This window comes from Phyllobates terribilis, unplaced genomic scaffold, assembly GCF_046119375.1.
Source record: "Phyllobates terribilis strain yellow unplaced genomic scaffold, ASM4611937v1 Scaffold_4__5_contigs__length_816908805, whole genome shotgun sequence".
NCBI classification, from domain to species: domain Eukaryota; kingdom Metazoa; phylum Chordata; class Amphibia; order Anura; family Dendrobatidae; genus Phyllobates; species Phyllobates terribilis.
Window position 1 is genome coordinate 362,587,401 of NW_027362764.1, and position 20,048 is coordinate 362,607,448.

Consider the following 20,048-nt stretch of genomic DNA (forward strand, 5'->3'; position numbering starts at 1 on the left):
GCCCACACAGACACACACACACACGCACCTGCCCACACACACACACACACACACACACACGCACCTGCCCACACACACACACACACACACGCACCTGCCCACACACACACACACACCTGCCCACACGCACCTGCCCACACAGACACACACACACACCTGCCCCCACAGACACACACACGCACACGCACCTGCCCACACGCACCTGCCCACATGCACCTGCCCACACAGACACACACACACACGCACCTGCCCACACAGACACACACACACACGCACCTGCCCACACAGACACACACACACACGCACCTGCCCACACGCACCTGCCCACACAGACACACACACACACGCACCTGCCCACACAGACACACACACACACACGCACCTGCCCACACAGACACACACACACACACACGCACCTGCCCACACAGACACACACACACACACGCACCTGCCCACACAGACACACGCACACACGCACCTGCCCACACAGACACACACACACACACGCACCTGCCCACACAGACACACACACACACACGCACCTGCCCACACAGACACACACACACACGCACCTGCCCACACAGACACACACACACACACGCACCTGCCCACACAGACACACACACACACACGCACCTGCCCACACACACACACACACACACCTGCCCACACGCACCTGCCCACACAGACACACACACACACACCTGCCCCCACAGACACACACACACACACACACCTGCCCCCACAGACACACACACACCTGCCCCCACAGACACACACACACACACACCTGCCCCCACAGACACACACACACCTGCCCACACGCACCTGCCCACACGCACCTGCCCACACAGACACACACACACACCTGCCCACACAGACACACACACACACCTGCCCACACAGACACACACACACCTGCCCACACGCACCTGCCCACACAGACACACACACACACACACCTGCCCCCACAGACACACACACACACACCTGCCCCCACAGACACACACACACGCACACCTGCCCCCACAGACACACACACACGCACACCTGCCCCCACAGACACACACACACACCTGCCCACACGCACCTGCCCACACAGACACACACACACACCTGCCCACACGCACCTGCCCACACAGACACACACACACACCTGCCCACACAGACACACACACACACCTGCCCACACAGACACACACACACACCTGCCCACACAGACACACACACACACCTGCCCACACAGACACACACACACACCTGCCCACACAGACACACACACACACACACACACCTGCCCACACAGACACACACACACACCTGCCCCCACAGACACACACACACACCTGCCCCCACAGACACACACACACGCACACCTGCCCCCACAGACACACACACACGCACCTGCCCACACAGACACACACACACGCACCTGCCCACACACACCTGCCCCCACAGACACACACCTGCCCACACGCACCTGCCCCCCACAGACACACACACACACACCTGCCCCCACAGACACACACACACACACACCTGCCCCCACAGACACACACACACCTGCCCCCACAGACACACACACACACACACACACCTGCCCCCACAGACACACACACACACGCACACCTGCCCCCACAGACACACACACACACGCACCTGCCCACACTCACCTGCCCCCACAGACACACACCTGCCCACACACACCTGCCCCCCACAGACACACACCTGCCCACACACACCTGCCCACACAGACACACACATCTGCCCACACACATCTGCCCACACACACCTGCCCACACAGACACACACACATCTGCCCACACACATCTGCCCACACACACGCACCTGCCCATACAGTGATTGACTGGCCGCTCTGCATCATCAGGTCTATATCAGACCTGGCGCTGCCATGCTCGCCACAGTCTACTCCGGAATCAGGCCGTGTAGGGATAGATTTGCTTGTTTCTTAGTGTAGGTATACCACCATATATTATACACATATCCATCTCATCGATCAGTCCTTCTGAGGACTAATCCAGCTGCATAGATATCAGTGGCAGGCAGTGTATGTGGCAGACTGAAGTGCATATAGCAAGAGGGTCCATTCCAGTTCTTTCTGCTGCTGGTGCTTTTTCAGATATTTCTAGAAATAGCCCCAGGTATCAGGGGCCAGGAATAATTTTTCTTTCAATCTTAATCCTGATTATTTGCTTCAAAGCAATCCTGAGAACATTGTTTTTCAGCTCCATTTGCTTGTTGGCAGTGCAGAATACAACCAGATCTTTTCCATATTACAGAGCTAAAAATCCATCTATTTAAAACTGTGGTTTGTCCGTCACACGGATCACATATAAGTGCGCTGAAAACTCTGCCATTTCTGGCCTCCATTGAAATTTTGTTGCAGTGTGTTAGCGAAGTTATTGACACTAGGTCGCTGTTCAAAATAGTTACCTACAGGCCAGGTATTTAAAACTGTGGTTTTCCGTCACACGTATCACAAATCACTGCGGTTCAGATCCAGCCATTTGTAGTTAACGTGGAAAATATTGTCCTCCATTTTTAAAATGGGCAAGGCGCGTGGCAAGGGATGGGGAAGTGGACTTGATGGTGATGATGGTGCATGCAGAGGACGAGGCCATGGGCTAGCTGAAATTGTGTCTCAACAAATACCCAGATCTTCTCACTCGATCTTCCTGTCCCAATTAATAAAGGACCGTAGAACACCACTATTGAACACAGAGTAGTGTGAGAAGGTTATTGGTTGGATAGCCGATAATACAGATAATGCTTCCAGTCACTTAGCCACCACCACACTGTCTTCCACACAGTCAAGTCTCAGTAGCCGTAAGTCTGGACTGCATATTCCTTACTAGGATACTCCTTCCTCCCACCATGCCGAGTGCCCGCAGACAACTGATCCCACACTTGGACACTCCGAAGAGCTGTTCACTTTTACATTTATAGATTCGGGTCTCTCGCCCAGTCTACTTGAAGCAGGACAAGAGGATGTAGCGATGCCCAAATATCTGAGCAGCCACGGTCACACGAAGGCGACTGTGGGAAAGTGTCACAAGAGGTGGACGACGATGATGATGATGAGACACAATTGCCAGAAAGTCAGGAGGAGGACCAGGGTGCGGAAGTGGAAAACGAGGTGGTGGATGATATACTAACTGACCCAACCTGGCAGGGGGACATACAGAGCGAGGACAGCAGCACACAGGGGGAGGGAGGCGTAGCACCACAACAGGCAGGAAGAAGCAGTGTGGTAGCCACAGACAGAGTGGGCAACCGTTCCCCGTAACATCAACACGACAGAAATTGCCAGTACAACTGTTAGGTCTTCCCGAGTCTGGTTGTTTTTTAAAGACTCTGCCGATAACCCCAAAAAGGCCATTTGTACCACCTGCCAGGCCAGCATCAGCAGAGGTAGCAAAACTACCAGCCTGACCACCACCAGCATGATCAGGCATATGGCAGCAAAGCACCCGACTAAGTAGGCCGAACCCCAGGGTCCAGGAACAGTGTCTGCAGCTGGCACCACTGCTTCTTCCGCTGTTGTGCGTGCAAGCCAATCCTCTGTCCACGGCGCATGCGAAGATGCCTCCTGCCCTGCACCTGTCGTACACTCTCAAGTAGCAGCATCAGCAAGAACGTCCTTGTCCCAGCGTGGCGTTCAGTTGTCCCTACCCCAGTCCTTGGAACGCAAGCGCAAATACGCAGCCAATGCCCCACAGGCCACACTACTAAATTCCCACATTTTGAGACTGCTTGCGCTCGAAATGTTGCCTTTTAGACTCGTGGAGACGGAAGCTTTCCGCAACCTGATGGCGGCGGCCATCCCAGCCACCACTATTTCTCCCGGTGTGCCGTCCCCGCATTACACGAGCACGTGTCACACAACATTAACCGTGCCCTCAACAACGCAGTTACCGGGAAAGTCCACCTAGCCACGGACACGTGGACAAGTGCTTGTGGGCAGGGATGGTACATCACACTGGGTTAACCTAGTGGAAGCTGGAACCCAGTCTGACCTTGGGACGGAACACGTCCTGCCGACGCCGAGGATTGCGTGCCCTGGGTCAATCAGGGTTGCCCCCACATTCTACAGCTCCTGCACCTCTTCTGCCTCTTCAGCATCCATCTTTGAAATTACCACATCAGTCGCAAGCTGGAAGCAGTGCAGGACTGCCTCAGCCAAGTGACAACAGGCTGTGCTGAAGCTAATATGCTTAGGTGACAAACCACACAACGCTGAAGAGTTGTGGACAGCTCTGAAAGAGCAGGCAGATCTGTGGCTGACACAGCTGAACATACTGCCAGGCATGGTCGTGTCTGACAATGGCCGGAACCTGGTGGCAGCTCTGAGGTGAGGTGAGCTCACACACGTACCATGCCTGGCCCATGTGTTTAACCTTGTGGTTCAGCAGTTTCTCAAAACCTACCTGGAGCTGCCGGATCTGCTTGTCAAAGTAAGCCGCCTCTGTGCCCATTTTAGAAAGTCACCTACAGCTTCCGCTGCCCTTGCCGTGTTTCAGCAGCATTTGCAGCTTCCGGCTCACCCACTGGTGTGTGAGGTCCCCACACGTTGGAACTCTACATTGCAGATGTTGGGAAGGATTTGTAAGCAGAAGAGGGCAGTTGTTGACTACCAGCATCAACAAGGCCGTCTGTATTCATTTCAGACTCCACACATAAGACCTCAGGAGTGGACATGGATGTCAGACAAAACTTTGAGAACTCCACCAAGATGGTGAGCGGCGAAGACTCCATAATTAGCGTCACCATCCCGCTTCTGTCTTTTGAAACGCTTTCTGCTCACAATCAAAGAGGATGCATTGCAGGTGGCGCACGATTAGATGGTGCAAGGAACCATACATGGTGATTACACACAGCCCAGCCTCATCTCATCGTGGATTGGGTGACGAGGAGGAGGAGGAGCTAGTTTCATGAGCTATAGACGGTACTACCTGCACAACTGTCATACCATCTGTTCAGCGTAGATGGCCTCAGGACAGGGAGGAGGAGAGCATGGTCAGTCGTCCTCTTGGTGAGGACACGGAAGTCTTGCCTCTTAGCAGTCTGGCACCCATGGCTGAGTTTGTTACGCTGCCTTTCCCATGACCCAAATTTTGGGTTACAGTCCTTACTGGTTGGTGACACTTCTAGACCCACGCTACAAGGAGAACTTTCTATCTCTTATTCCAGAAGGCCCTTGTTGCGGAATTATTAAAAAAATTCCCGTCTGAAAACACTGGCAGCAGAAGTCACAGTTCATTGGACAACCAAGGAGTACAGGCAAGAGAGACACAACTCCAATCCAGCAGAGGCAGGGGAACACTGTCAAAGTTCTGGGACAGTTTTCTCAGACCCTCCCATCTTACAGGCCCTTAGGCATGGGGAAGTTTGGGAAGATGGTGATGGAGTACCTTGCCAACCGTACCAAAGTCCTCTGTGATTCCTCTGTGCCTTATAATTATTGGGTATCCAAGCTGGACACGTGGCATGAACTGGCTCTCTACGCCTTGGAGGTCCTGGCCTGCCCTGCCGCTAGCGTTTTGTCAGAGCGGGTTTTCAGTGCCGCTGGTGGAATTATAACTGATAAGCGCATCCGCCTGTCAACTGACAATGCTGACAGGCTGACTCTTATAAAAAATGAACAAGGGCTGGATTGGGCCAGACTTCTCAACATCACCAAATGATAGCAGAGTAACATAAACTCAAATCCAGTGTCTTTTTTTGGGATGTCTATTCCCATGCACCTCTTCACACCTACACATGGGTGTACGCTTTCTGATTTTGTTTATTTGCTCTTGTGCTCCTCCTTCTCCTCATCCTCCATCACCATATCATTCACCACCATATCTACCATATCACCTCCTCTAGGTGTCTTGCTAGGGGCATTGGTGTTCCTCCAAATTTTTGGCAGCTTTTGCATTCACTGCATAGGCAAACACTATGGGAGACCCACTTCCTAATAATAGGAACATTTTTTCATGAGGCCCTCTACGTCTCTTCCAAGGGGCATTGGAGTGCCTCCAAATTTTTGGCAGCTTTTGCATTCACTGCATAGGCAAACACTCTAGGATATCCACTTCCTAATGATGGGAACATTGTTTTTAGGAGGCTCTCTGACCACTACGTCTCTTGCAAGGGGCACTGGAGTTCCTCCAAATTTTTGGCAGCCCTTGCAGTCAGTGCATATGCAATAACAGTATAGGAGACCCACTCATTAATAAGGGGAACAACAAAGCATAGCCGGCTGATGGCTCTCTGACAATAGCGAGGGCCAACTGCTGGCCCTTTAAGAATAGTAAGGGCTGCCTGATGGCCTTATAAAATAGGCTTTGTGACTTTCAGAGTCCCTCCATCATAAATAAAACAGGATGTCTGATAATGTGTCACACACCACATGGCCTGATAAGGTTGTAAAATGTTAAAATGACATTTCCCGGTGAATGCATTTGTCTTGGTTGAAAGCAATGCAAAAGTGCAAAAATGCATCAAAAACGCTACGTGTGAACATAGCCCAAGGTGTGGAGGAGCATTTTTGTTTTTGGTTATTTATTTTGCCTTATATACAAGTCATTACCCTGGAATGGATGTTCCTTAACATATTTCCTAGGAAAATCCATTTTGGTTTCGTTTTTGTATGTTTTATTGTGAGTCCGTAAAAGTGGCGTAATAGATCTGACAACGTTGTTGACAGCAGTGACCTGGAAGTCAGAAATGCTTCCAGGGGATCTTCCCCATGCTGTTCCCATGTCATTTGAGCACTGTTCCCATCGATTAGGGCAATTTTTAGGCCCTCTGCAGACCGCCGGGGTGAGTCGCCGGAAAAATGCTAGAGTTTCCCATAGATTTAAATTGGGCTCATTGCTGGAGTCGAGCACCCGAGCATTCCAATTTGCTCAACTCGAGCAATGAGCACCCGAGCATTTTAGTGCTCGCCCATCACTATTAAATAAAATAAATATACTGTTCCACCTGTGTCTCCGCTGTTGCATTCTGGTACCTGCTTATAACTGCATGTATGTAAATCGTATATTTGCAGTCACATTACCGCCCACTCCCAGCGCCGGAGAATTCTCACAGCATGCGATACACGCACTGTGAGGATTCACATCTCTGCAGTCGCACAGAGTTTTACACCAGTGCTCTGCAAACCATATATGTGTGTACTGAGCAGGTTTCACCCATGACGTTCTCGCTGATAGTCATCTCTCATTTTCCCTTTTCCTTTGCATTCGGCTCAGATCACCTTGACCTCTTCCTCCATCCATAATTTGTCCCTCTAAAATGTAACATACAGACATCTTTGCTTTACTGCTTTTCCAGGACCTTCCTCACATTTTACCACCTTTACACAAAACATATAGTGCTATTAACATTGACCCAGACAGGAATAATACCCCTTCCTTGCCCTATATAGTAATAGTGCCCTCCTATTTTGCCCCACACAATAACAGTGCCCCGTTTGCCCCTTCACAGTTATGTTTCTTCTGTACTCCCTCATAGTAATAATTCTCCCTTGGTTATACAGCCATAAAAACACCCCCGGTGCTTTCTAATAATAATAATGCCTCCTTACTTCCCCTATGATTTTGATCACCCATTGTGCCTCCTTATAATGACACACTGTATTGTAAGAATGCTCCTGAATAGGGGCATACATAAAAATAACAGTCACCCCATAGCAAAATTCTTATCACATGAGTCACAAAAGGGCATAGCTCCAAACTTTTTAAGAAACTGAAAAGGATATAGATTGCATCACTTAGACAGTTATTTTGCCCCCACTAAAACCCCAAAGTGGTCTCATCCACTGTGATACTGCTTTCATGACAACCGTAGAGTATTATGCCCCCCCATGGTATAATGACCCCAAACAGTATGATTGCCTCACAATCCCCACACTGTAAGATGATCACCACACCCCCCCAGTATGGTATGAGGTGCACCACAGACTCCCACACAGTATGATGGTCCATGACACCCACCCCAAACAGTATGATGGATCCCCAACATATCCCTTCACACTCTGATGATTACCCACAGCCCCAATACAGTAGGATTGTCCCCCCACAGCCCACCAATTTAGTATGATGCTCCTCCCACACACTCCATATAGTATGACAACAGCAACCCATATAGTGTGACTCTCCACCCATATAGTATGATGGTCATCCCAACAGTCTCCTATATAATATGTAATATGGTGGTCCCCCCAAAAGCCCCGTATATAGTGTGATGGTCCTCCCAACATCCTTTTTATATAGCTTTGTCCATCCAACAACCCCTATATAGTATAACAGTCCACACCACAGCGCCTATATAATATGATGTCCATCAAAGCCCCCATACAGTATGATAGACCCATTCTGTATGATGTCCACTAAAACCACCCCATATAGTATGATCGTAACCACAGCTCCCCACACAGCTCACATAGACCGTCACATTGCACATAGTATTATGGCCCCACCTAACCCCATAAAATGCAATGGTCCCCCCACAGCTACCCCACACAGTATAATGTCCACCACAGCAACTCTACAATCACTTTACACAGTATGTCAACTACAACCACACAGTATGATGGTTCCTCAGTCACCTCACAAAGTATCATATATCCCCCACAGCCCCTATAAAGTATGTCCTCCCAATGGCCCCCTATATAGTATGATGTCCCCCAACAGCCCCCTGTATAGTATGATTCTCCCCCAACAGCCCCTTATACAGTATGATGTCCACCCAACTGCCGTTGTGTAGTATAATCGTCCACCCCACAGCCCTCTATATAATATGAGCTAAACCCCGTACAATATGATGTTCACCAAAACCACCCCATAAAATGTGATTTTCACCACAACACCCCCACAAAATAAAGGCCCCATAGACCTTCACATAGTATGATGGCCCCCAAGCCCCCCACAGAGTATAATGTTCACTACAGCCACCCCACATAGTATGATGTCCACCACAATCACCTCACACAATATGATGGTTCCCCACAACCACTCCACACAGTATGATGGTTCCCCACAACCACCCCACACAGTATGATTGTCCCCCACAGCCTCCTCCCAAATTGATGGCTCCCGGACAGCCCCCACACACTTAGATCTTCCACAGCCCCAATACAGTATGATGGTCCCCTTCAAAAGCCATATAGTATGATGTCAACCCAACAGCACTCCATTTAGTGTGATTGTCCCCCATATGATATGATCTACAGAATTATACGGCACTCCTGTTGTGAGAAGAAGTGCCCATGTAGGGTTCCAACCCATAGCATATGAAGATAACATTTGGCACTCAAAAGGGTTGCAGTGAATAAAGGGTTCGCTTATTTAGCCAAACGTTTTTGGTCCTACATTTGGACCTTCATCAGAACATTTACAAGATATGCAGAAAGCAAAATAATAGTGGGTAACAAAAATTTGAATAATTTACATATTTACAATTTGAGCTTCATGTCAAACCTTTTTATCTCTTATAATGATAACCTATCCATACCAAGTTTAGGAACATGTCTGACATTCAAAACTGGTTATTACCCATATTCCCATGCTCTCCCTGCTTTTTTCTTCAATATGGACTATAGTCCTTTGTCTTTGTAACCATGCCCAGAGTTACTGGCTTTTTAACATGAATCTTAAAATAAAGAAACAAACTTTTTTACCATTACATGGTGTCCCAGGAGCTGGATCATTTCTTCTTCTCCCTGCGTACGCAGATACAGTTAAGGGTAGCAGTCGCTCCGGGTGAGTTCCTCCAAATCAGAGTCCCTTCTGCCCCCACCACCAGTAACTACACAACTGGCTGAAATCATCTTCCAAAGTGCTAAAAGCACTAAAAAGTCTTCTAAATATACTGTAGACGGTTAAGTCAGAAAAATAGTTTACCATTTCTCTCTCTTTTTACACCTTTGCTTGCATTTTGTTGGAAATATATTTCAGGATAATTTCCTGACTTAGGGTATGTGCACACGATGCAGAAATGAAGCAGAAAATTTCTGCATCATTTCTGCATCTCCCTGGCTGAAAAAACGCATGCAGATTGTGCATGCATTTTTCCTGCAGAATACATGCGGATCCACATGCAGATTCACATGCGTTTCCGCATGCAGATTGACAAGCGCTTTCCAGGCGATGTTAGCATCACCTGGAAAGTGCTTGATAACTAGGTCACACTATATAAATCCATGCAAACAGCATGGATTTATACAGTGTGAACCGAGAGAGTGTATATACTTACCTCCGATGGCCCGCGCTGTCCTGCTCAATCTGTTCTCCCTCGCCGGCAACTTTGAATTGAAAGACCTGCCGACGTCAGCGTCACGTGACCCGTCACATGACTCTGACGTCACCGCAGGTCCTACAACTCACTGCAAGTGCCGGGAACCAAGCGAGAGCGCTGTGCGGGCCGACAGATGGTAAGAATACATTTTTTTTTTATTTTATTCTTCTTTTACAGCTTTTTTTAATGGTACCTGGGTGTGGATGAGACTCTCCTCTCCTCTACACCCGGGTACCATCCGCACATTAGAACGCACCAATTACGCAAGTACAAATGCTGTCTTGCGGAATTGGCGCGTTCTAATGCAAGTCAATGGCGGCGAAATCGCCGCGTTTCCGCAAAATTAATTGACATGCTGCGGATTTTTGACCGCAGCGTTAACGCTGCGGAAAAATCCGCATCTTGGGCACAGCACATGCGGATTTCCATTGGGGAACATTGCTTCCCTTCTACCATGCGTTTTTCATGCGTTTCCGCGGCGTTTACGCAACTGCAAAAACGCCGCGGAAACGCATGAAATACGCATCGTGTGAACACAGCCTTTAGGGTATGTGCACACAATGCAGAAATGAAGCAGAAAATTTCTGCATCTCCCTGGCAGAAAAAATGCATGCTGTGTTCACACGATGCGTATTTCATGCGTTTCCGCGGCGTTTTTGCAGTTGCGTAAACGCCGCGGAAACGCATGAAAAACGCATGGTAGAAGGGAAGCAATGTTCCCCAATGGAAATCCGCATGTGCTGTGCCCATGATGCGGATTTTTCCGCAGCGTTAACGCTACGGTCAAAAATCCGCAGCATGTCAATTAATTTTGCGGAAACGCGGCGATTTCGCCGCCATTGACTTGCATTAGAACGCACCAATTCCGCAAGACTGCATTTGTACTTGCGTAATTGGTGCGTTCTAATGTGCGGATGGTACCCGGGTGTGGAGGAGAGGAGAGTCTCATCCACACCCAGGTACCATTAAAAAAGCTGTAAAAGAAGAATAAAATAAAAAATAAATGTATTCTTACCATCTGTCGGCCCGCACAGCGCTCCCGCTTGGTTCCCGGCACTTGCAGTGAGTTGTAGGACCTGCGGTGACGTCGGTCATGTGACGGGTCACGTGACGCTGACGTCGGCAGGTCTTTCAATTCAAAGTTGCCGGCGAGGGAGAACAGATTGAGCAGGACAGCGCGGGCCATCGGAGGTAAGTATATACACTCTCTCGGTTCACACTGTATAAATCCATGCTGTTTGCATGGATTTATATAGTGTGACCTAGTTATCAAGCACTTTCCAGGTGATGCTAACATCGCCTGGAAAGCGCTTGTCAATCTGCATGCGGAAACGCATGTGAATCTGCATGTGGATCCGCATGTATTCTGCAGGAAAAATGCATGCACAATCTGCATGCGTTTTTTCTGCCAGGGAGATGCAGAAATGATGCAGAAATTTTCTGCTTCATTTCTGCATCGTGTGCACATACCCTTACACCTCCTACGATTGCCTGATCAATGCCCCTTGTAAAGGCACATAGTGGCATGTGTCACCCGAGGGTTCTCATTGTAAAAATAACATCTACCACGCAGTATAGTCTGAAACACTCTATAAATCAACAAATAACACAAGGTAAACTCAACATATAACAGCCCAACAGAAGTCAAAATAAGGGCACTTTAAGTACTGTGTAAAAGCAGTCTCACCACTTTGAGAAAGTTGTCTCGTAAAACAATTACCTTTCTATAGACAGCTGCTGTATACCTTCTTGCCCAAATTTGACTTGTACTGTATGTAGCACCCCAAGGGCTCGGCTGCTACAGGGGTATTGCACCTCAAACCAGAGGTGTGATATTCCACTCCCGGGTAAGGATGGAGTGTGGACCAGGACTCGGTAGGCTGCATGCACCACACACACCCCATTTCCGAGGGACAGCTCAACGGTGCTCCCACTAGACAGAAGTGCAGGCACGACAGCATCTGTCCCTGGCTGGAGTGGGGAGGGGAAAGTACACCCAGTGGTGTAGGAGCAGATAGGGGTGGGTCTCTGGGCATAGGTAGGAGCCCATTAGTTGCTAGTCACCTGGGCTCGGGTGTTAGAAGGAGGTATATAAGGTGGGCACCATCTTAGGACAGTAGTCAGTTGAGTTGGAGGAGAAGACAGGAAGCAGAGCCTCTGTATGGGCTCTGCTCCGCAGGCAGGCCTTGTCAGGAGGCTGGAGCCTGAGAGAGAGAGAAAGGAGAAGGAACAGAAAGGACAGTAAGCAAGGAACAGGAACACAGAGAAAGGCCCAGAGACACGAGTGAAGTAGGAACCCTAAGAACCCACGAGATAACGGGTGAAGGGTTGGCAGAGCAGGGTACCGGAACCCAAATTGGTGGAGGCGACTAATCCTCAGCCAAAACCGGAGGTTGTGACCACATCTTGGTGCGACCCCTCACTACATCCACCAGGAAAGCATACCACATAGGGTCAGGGAAACCGGAGAGAGGTTTCGCCAACAGAAGGCCCGAGGAAGCTGGACAAAGGTGGGTCACTGGTGGGGACGGCCAGAGAAGGGAAGAGAAGGGAGCCCTGTGCCACACTCTGGAATTGCCTGGGAGTTGACCGAGTCCCTCACCTGGTGGACACAGCACGGCTTGGGCAGTCATCGCCTGCAGCATTGACACGAATAACAACTGTGAGTAAAGCATTGGAAACTGCAATTACAAGTCTCTGTTTCAGCGCCGCACCAGCACCATTAGTATTGGGACGCTCACACTACCACTCCCATCATTCACATTAGCTGCCCTGAGGCAATACTTCTCCCGTGGGGAGTTATCCCATACTCGGCTGCGCAAACAACATCAGCCTCAGCGGTCTGCAGCGCAGCGGCGGTCCCCACTGACCGCAATCCACGGGTGGCGTAAGTCGGACAATTACAATACCAATAGACTGCCACTGGTTTGACCACCCTGGGCACGGACCGGGTCACCGCCACACGGAGACTACAACCCCCAGTATCTTATAACAGGCTCGGTTCCGGGTTCCCCACGCGGCCCAGGGGGCGAGTCACTGTACATACTCTAATAAGAGTTATGGATATAAGTTACCTTAATGGGATGATCTATTTAAAGGGAGCTTGACAGTTGATAAATGCTGCCTGTTCCACAGGCAGCATGTATCAGATGCTAGCTGTATGATTTCAGCTAGGTACTGTATATATAACTCTGTGGATCAGGCAGCATGTATCACGTGTTAGGTTCACCTTTTAAGAACGATACCTCATTAACGCTTAGGGTGACAGTGATGCACAACATATATTTAGGAAATATGCATGTGATAAAAATATTTTTTAAAAGACGAAGATTCACTATGGTCAGCTTCTTAGTAATTGGGTTTAATTTGTAACTTTAGTGTATCATAATGGACATTTAACATTTTAAAGTATCAACAGTTAATATCGGCTCAGATAAGTGACCTTCTACCGTATAAGAACTACGGTTATCTGTGCTCTATTTTTCTGCTGCATTTTAGAAAATGACAAACTTAGTTGCTAAAAGTAAAATGTGAATTACTCGGAGCCACATTTGTTGTATGAGGCACATTGTGCCTTCATTATACTTGTAATTCTTTAATTATAGCACAGATAGGATAGATTAATCTTATGTTATGTTGGTGTATAGTGACAATCCAATGCAATTGAAACAATTTTATTGCAAGACATCCATATGACAAAATAATATTTATTGCAAAGCCATAAACCTTATATGAATAGGACATAATGTTATTATTTCTTTCTCTAAAATTAGGGTTCAAGGGGACACCCTGGGGAGAAAGGGGACCAAGGTCCAAGAGGAGCAAAGGGAGATCCAGTAAATTTCTTTTTAACAATAGTGTTCCATGATCTACTATATTGTGTCATCTAATGTAGAATTTTCATTCCGATTGTATACTTTTAATACTTAAAAAGTGAGTTATAAACGTGGACACACCTGTTCATGCAATGGGTTTCCTTGTTCTTATTGGAATGTGCACACGCACATTGTAGATGCAGACTGAAAGTAGCAAAACCACAAAAGAACACACATGGAAACAAGGAATAAAGAAAAATTCAAAACGTGTGTTGAACCTTAGATCACAAACAGTACCCACTTTTGGGAAGCATGGTGGCTCAGTGTTTAGCACTGTTGCTTTGCAGCACTGTGGTCCTTGATTCAAATCCCAAAAAGGGCAACATCTTCAATGAGTTTGTATGTTCTCCCAGTATTTGCATGGGTTTCCTTGGGGTTCTCCAATTTCATCCCACACGCCAAAGACCTACTGATAGGGAATCTAAATTGTGAGCTCTGTTGGGGACAGCAATGCTGATGTCTTTAAGGCATTGTGGAATTAATGGTGCTGTATAAGTGAGTAAAAATAAATAAAAAATAAAAAAATCTTTTACTCTGACAGCTTTCCATCCTATTAACCATCTCTGAAACCGCTGCGTGTTCACTTTGAATAGCTTTCCAACTGTCTTGAAGGAGTTCAGAGAGATGATGACCACTTGTTGCCTGCTTTTTCATTGGTCTAACTCAACCCATCTCAGTTGGATTGATGTCTGGTGTTTGTGGAGGCCATGTCATCTGATGTGGCACTCCATTCCTTTCCTTCCAGGGCACATAACCCTTGGGCCTCATTCACAAGTCAGTATTTTTCACTAAATGTTGAGCCCGCAGATGGCGAGTGTGATTCATGGACTCACTGTGCCACAGGACTGGGCCTGCCCTGCCCAGGAATGGGCGTAGCTAAACTGCTACCTGGTGTTTACTGGAGCTTTTGTAGGTGGAGGCAGACTGAACTGCACGTACCCGCCAGGTATGACTCCTAGACAAATTCCGGTACTACAGCTACTGACCCCAGGGGTCAGGTTCGCTGACAGATTTGGGCTCTGTTCAGACTAATAGTTTGATGATCACTGCGGAACGGTTACTGACACGGAGACTCAGATGGTTAATTCTGATATTGGTTGTAGCATTCCAGATACAAGGGAAACTCTGATAGGGACAAGTCCAGACTCACAGGTCTCATATACTGATTCTGGGGATGGCCGAACACATACTGGGGGACAACATTCAGGCACTAGTGTAGTAGTGATGGAGGTAATAGTCTCGCCTTCTGATACTTTAAAGGGTTAAATGCGCGTTCCTGAATCTAGAACCCTCTGGGGCTGCAGTTTGGTCTGGGTAGGGTTAACTAACAGCCAACTCAATAGAGGGGGAACTGAGTGTTGGAGATAAGGACAGGAAGTCAGTGAGTGAGTTGTGCAGCACAGCCGCCAAAACAGGCTCTCGTTAGGGGCTGCTAGGGCAGACGTGGGTCTAGAATCCCGAACAGTGGTTCACCAAAGAATCCCTCCGCACCAGTCCCCTTAGCCGACTTGGGAACCTCGAGGTAAACGTCGCGGCCTGGGGACATATTCTGTCTGTGAGGCTGCAGAAGATGTAGGACTCAAACTCAGAGGCGGAGTGAAATGGGATCTAGCTATACTGTCATTGGTGCTTAATAATCTCTAGGGCTAGATAAGAAAGCAGCAGAGATGCTTCACCTAGATCTGGAACCAGAGCTGAAGTTGTATCCAGTACCTGTGGGAAAGATGACAACCTGTTGGTCCTTATCCTTTATACCGACCTGTAAATACTGCCAGTTACCAAGAAAAAAAGTTCTGGTTGTTTTTATGAACCCTGTGTCCTCTGAATTGATTACTGCCCTGGTCCCAGAAGATGGATTCCTGGAGTCAGAAGATGCCTACAGGACAAGTGGGAGACACCACATACACAGCAGCGCACCAGGACTTGAACACACTTTGTCTGTAGGGTGCCAAAGCGAGTGGAAGCAACAGCTCATCCATGAGTACCTTGCGTGGGCACCTTACCAGGGACTTCAGATTCAGGACTGATCGCCCTAGGACCAGCGGGCAACATTCAGACACTGGACGCATCGCGGCCAGGGATTCGGGTTAAGGACACTGGCCGCAGCGGGACCAGGCATTTGGGTTCAGAACCTGGCAGCACCAGGCCAGGGATTCAGGTTCAGGACACTGGCCACACCGGGACCAGGGATACAAGTTCAGGACACTGGCCACATCGGGACCAGGGGACCTCTCATCTAACTAGTAGGGGAAACTACACACTACTGAATATTATTGCTTCGGCGACTCCTTAAGGGGAGGGAATCTTTTATACAGGATGACTCCCAGCAATTGGGAGCAATCCAAGTCACTTTTGGATCATAGTGTTATCAGTCTTCGGTCCGTGTATCCATTTTTACCATCAGGGTGCGATCAGTGTTTTTCATGGATAGATAAATAATGAAATAAATAAATGCAAAGCTTCTCCTATACTTTGCAATGTTAAATACAGGCAGCGCAAGAATTATACACTGATGCCATCCGTGTGCTGTACATGTTTTTTACGGAACCCACAGATTTGTATTGGTCCTCCACATCCGTGCTGCCGGATAAAAATACATTTCTCCATGTGTTTTGTACGAACACACGGTTTGTGAAAAAATATGATCATGTAAATAGCTGTATCGATTATGAGATTCATGTAGTATCCGTGAAGCAAAAACAAAACACGTGTGTGAAACATGGACATCTGAGGCCTAACATAGCCCGAAGGTGTGTTTTGGATCATTGTCCTGTTGCAACATAAATGATGGTCCAACGAAGTTCAAACAAGATAGAAAGGCATGTTGTTGCAGAATGCTGTGGTAGCCATGTTGGGTAAGTGTGCCTTGAATTTGGAAAAAATAAACACCAATAGGGTCACCAGGAAAACATTTCACCTCCTCCTCCATGCTTAACAGTGTGTACCATAAATGTAGAAACCATTAGCTCATCTTTTGTGCCTCCTAAAATCTGAAAATGTGTCTCATTAGATCACAATACAAGTTTCTATTGATCTAATACCCAGTCCTTGAGTTGCTTGGCCCAACCTAGTCTTTTGTTTGCAGTCCTCAGTAGTGACTTCTTTGCAGCTATTTGACCATAAGGGCCTGCTTTTCATAGCACACTCCTCTGTACAGTTGAATTTGAGATGTCTACTACTTGATAACTGTGCACAATTTATTAGGGCTGTTATCTGATGAGCTGTCAATTTACAGTTTCATAAGCTGGCAACTTTGATGAACTGATCCTCTGCAGCACTGCTAATTGTTGCTCTTTCTTTCTTTTTACAGTTCTCATGACAGCCAGTTTTATCATAGTGATTGATAATTTTCATGACTGCGCTTGAGGATACTTTCAAGGTTCTAGCAATTTTCCAGATTGATCGACTTTTATATGTTGAACTAATGATGGACTATCGTTTCTTTTTACTTAGTTGAGTAGTTCTTGCCATATATTGTGGAAAAAATCTCAGCACTATACAGAACTGTGCGCCAACACCTTTGCAAAACACACCTGATAGTCACAAATACTTTCTGAAGGCTCACGACACCCCACATTAACCCTTGATGAGGCACACCTGTTCATTTGAAGACTTTCTAGATGACTACCTGATGAAGCTCCTTGAAGGAATGCTAAAGGTGTGTAAAGTTGTCATCCGAGTAAAAGGGGGATGCTTTGAGGGATCAAAGGTTTAACACACATTCTGGTTTTTCACTTGTGTGTGTTTCCATATGTATTTGTTGACTTGCTGCAGTAAACCTGAATCTACAATGTGCACATTCCAGTAAGACCAAGGAAAACAATTGCATGAACATGTGTGTCCAAATTTTTGACTGGTACTGTAGTTGAAATACTTTTCACTGTCTCAATTGTGTTTAAAAACTATTAAAATGTTGCAACATATTTGATTTTAGCCATTATTGCTTTCCTTTGTTGCCATGGTCATTTTATATATTATAAATTACTTTATTGAAAAAACTCCCTTTATCTGTATAGGGAGAATATGGACCTAATGGAATACCAGGAGAACGTGGTCCCACTGGCGCATCTGGATTTTCTGTGAGTATTCCTATTATTTATCTGTATCTTAATTTCCTAACAATGTACTTAGGAAATATAAAGCAGAACTACCATTCTAGAAAATGCAACGGCCTCTAATTTACAAATAGAGACTTTTATTGAATAATCCCAGCCACTTACAGTATTATTCTGTAACAATTTTCATTCTTCATCACAACAATTATAAATGTTTATTAGTGCCAAAGTGTAAAGTCTGCCAAGTTCTGCAGTCAACCGTTAAAGTGAAACACTACCTTTGCTTAGTATTAAAGAGATACTCATCTTTTAATATGGGACTATCATTGGGAAGTGCTTATAAAAACAAGAGAAACTCTAATTTACTAATGGTAATGTACCAATTTAAAAATCATACTTTTATGTTTTGTTTGCAGCTTATCAGTTACGTAAACCTATATTGCTGCAGTCTAGCAGCAGTGACCAAATATGTGAAGTGCTTTCAAGCTCTTTTCTGTTGTTCTTGTAAGTGCTCAACTGAAGATGGCTAAGGCTACCTTCCCATAATGAGCTTTCGGTGAGTTTTTGATGTAGATTTTGTTGAAAAAAAAAAAAGCTATCTTACGAAATCAGTGCAGAAATGCTGTAGAAAATCTGCAACATCAAAAAGTCACCAAAAAGGTCATCGTGGGAACGTAGCCTAAGATCGTTGGTGCATAATGTTAGTTCTCAATTATGGCCAGCTTCAGTCTCTAACGTTGGTTCTTATAACGGTATCAAAGAGCGTCGTTCGGAACAAAAGCACCACAATACAGATGGTTCAAACTGCCAATCAAGCAGGAGCTCGCACCACTGCAAGCAAGAAACTGTGGGGGTGATTTAAGAGATTGGTATACAGTGCGCTTCTGAAAAGAAAGTGTCAGGATTCAAACCTGGCAACTCCTGTGCACCAGGCAAAATCTCTTCCACTTCCATAATTCAGCTCTCTGGACAGTTCCATGCTAATCCAGATATCAGTACCTATGTTGTTCCTGAGTGGATCCACTCTGTGTTGCTCCTGATTGGCTTTATCCTGTGATTTCCTGATTGAAGATCCTATATAAACCTGGCCTGGCACTTACTTCCTTGTGAGGTTAGACCTCCCAGCCTCTAGTCTAGCTCTCTCACCTGCTACTGCTCCATACCATACTCCTGTGTACCAACTTCTGGCTTCCCTACTGACTATGTGACTTGCTAAATCCTCCAATACCGTGCTGCCACTCCTGTGTACCGATTTCTGGCTTCCATTGGCTACACTACCAGTCTCTGCTCCCCTTAGTGGTTGCAATAGTAAAACCTCTAATCAAGACTGGATCTTAACAGAATAAAGTCACTCAAAATGGAGTCACTGTAACCACCTTCAGGCAACAAGTTGCAAAACTTCAAGATTTTTACGTCATCCTACCAAGAAAACTTTTTTACGTTGCAAAAACTGGTACTAGATCAACAAAAAGAAGTAATCTCGTTACAAAGGCAACTTCTGGATTTGCGCAACTCGGGCTCAGAGTAAAAAGCAAGCATGCCGCTGCGTGCAAAGTTCAGTGGGGATCGCCATCATTACCAAGGATTTCTTAACCAATGCCGTATCTACAAAAAAGTTTAATGTCTGCTCACCACCTCCTGGAGTGCACAGATCCTGCTGTGTGGCAAGTTTTCAGAACTTAGAAAGGAATAAGTCCAGCGCGATAAGCCCATAAAAATATCCATTCTTCATTTATTTCATAGCTTCAAACAGTATAAAATCGATTTAAGTCACAGTCCAGACATTAAAAACATACGCGTTTCGACGCAAAGC

General features: G+C 46.8%; 1 protein-coding gene across 7 annotated transcripts in view; it reads left to right on the plus strand.

Moving 5' to 3' along the window:
* LOC141265403 (collagen alpha-2(VI) chain-like) overlaps window positions 1-20,048 on the plus strand; it is a 704,763-nt gene that overhangs the window by 539,176 nt on the left and 145,539 nt on the right. For all 7 annotated transcript variants that reach the window (XM_073678446.1, XM_073678444.1, XM_073678445.1 and 4 more), the window contains 2 exons: window positions 14,079-14,141; window positions 18,197-18,259. In XM_073678446.1, coding sequence (XP_073534547.1) covers window positions 14,079-14,141; window positions 18,197-18,259 — 126 coding nt within the window. The remainder of the gene's footprint in view (window positions 1-14,078; window positions 14,142-18,196; window positions 18,260-20,048) is intronic.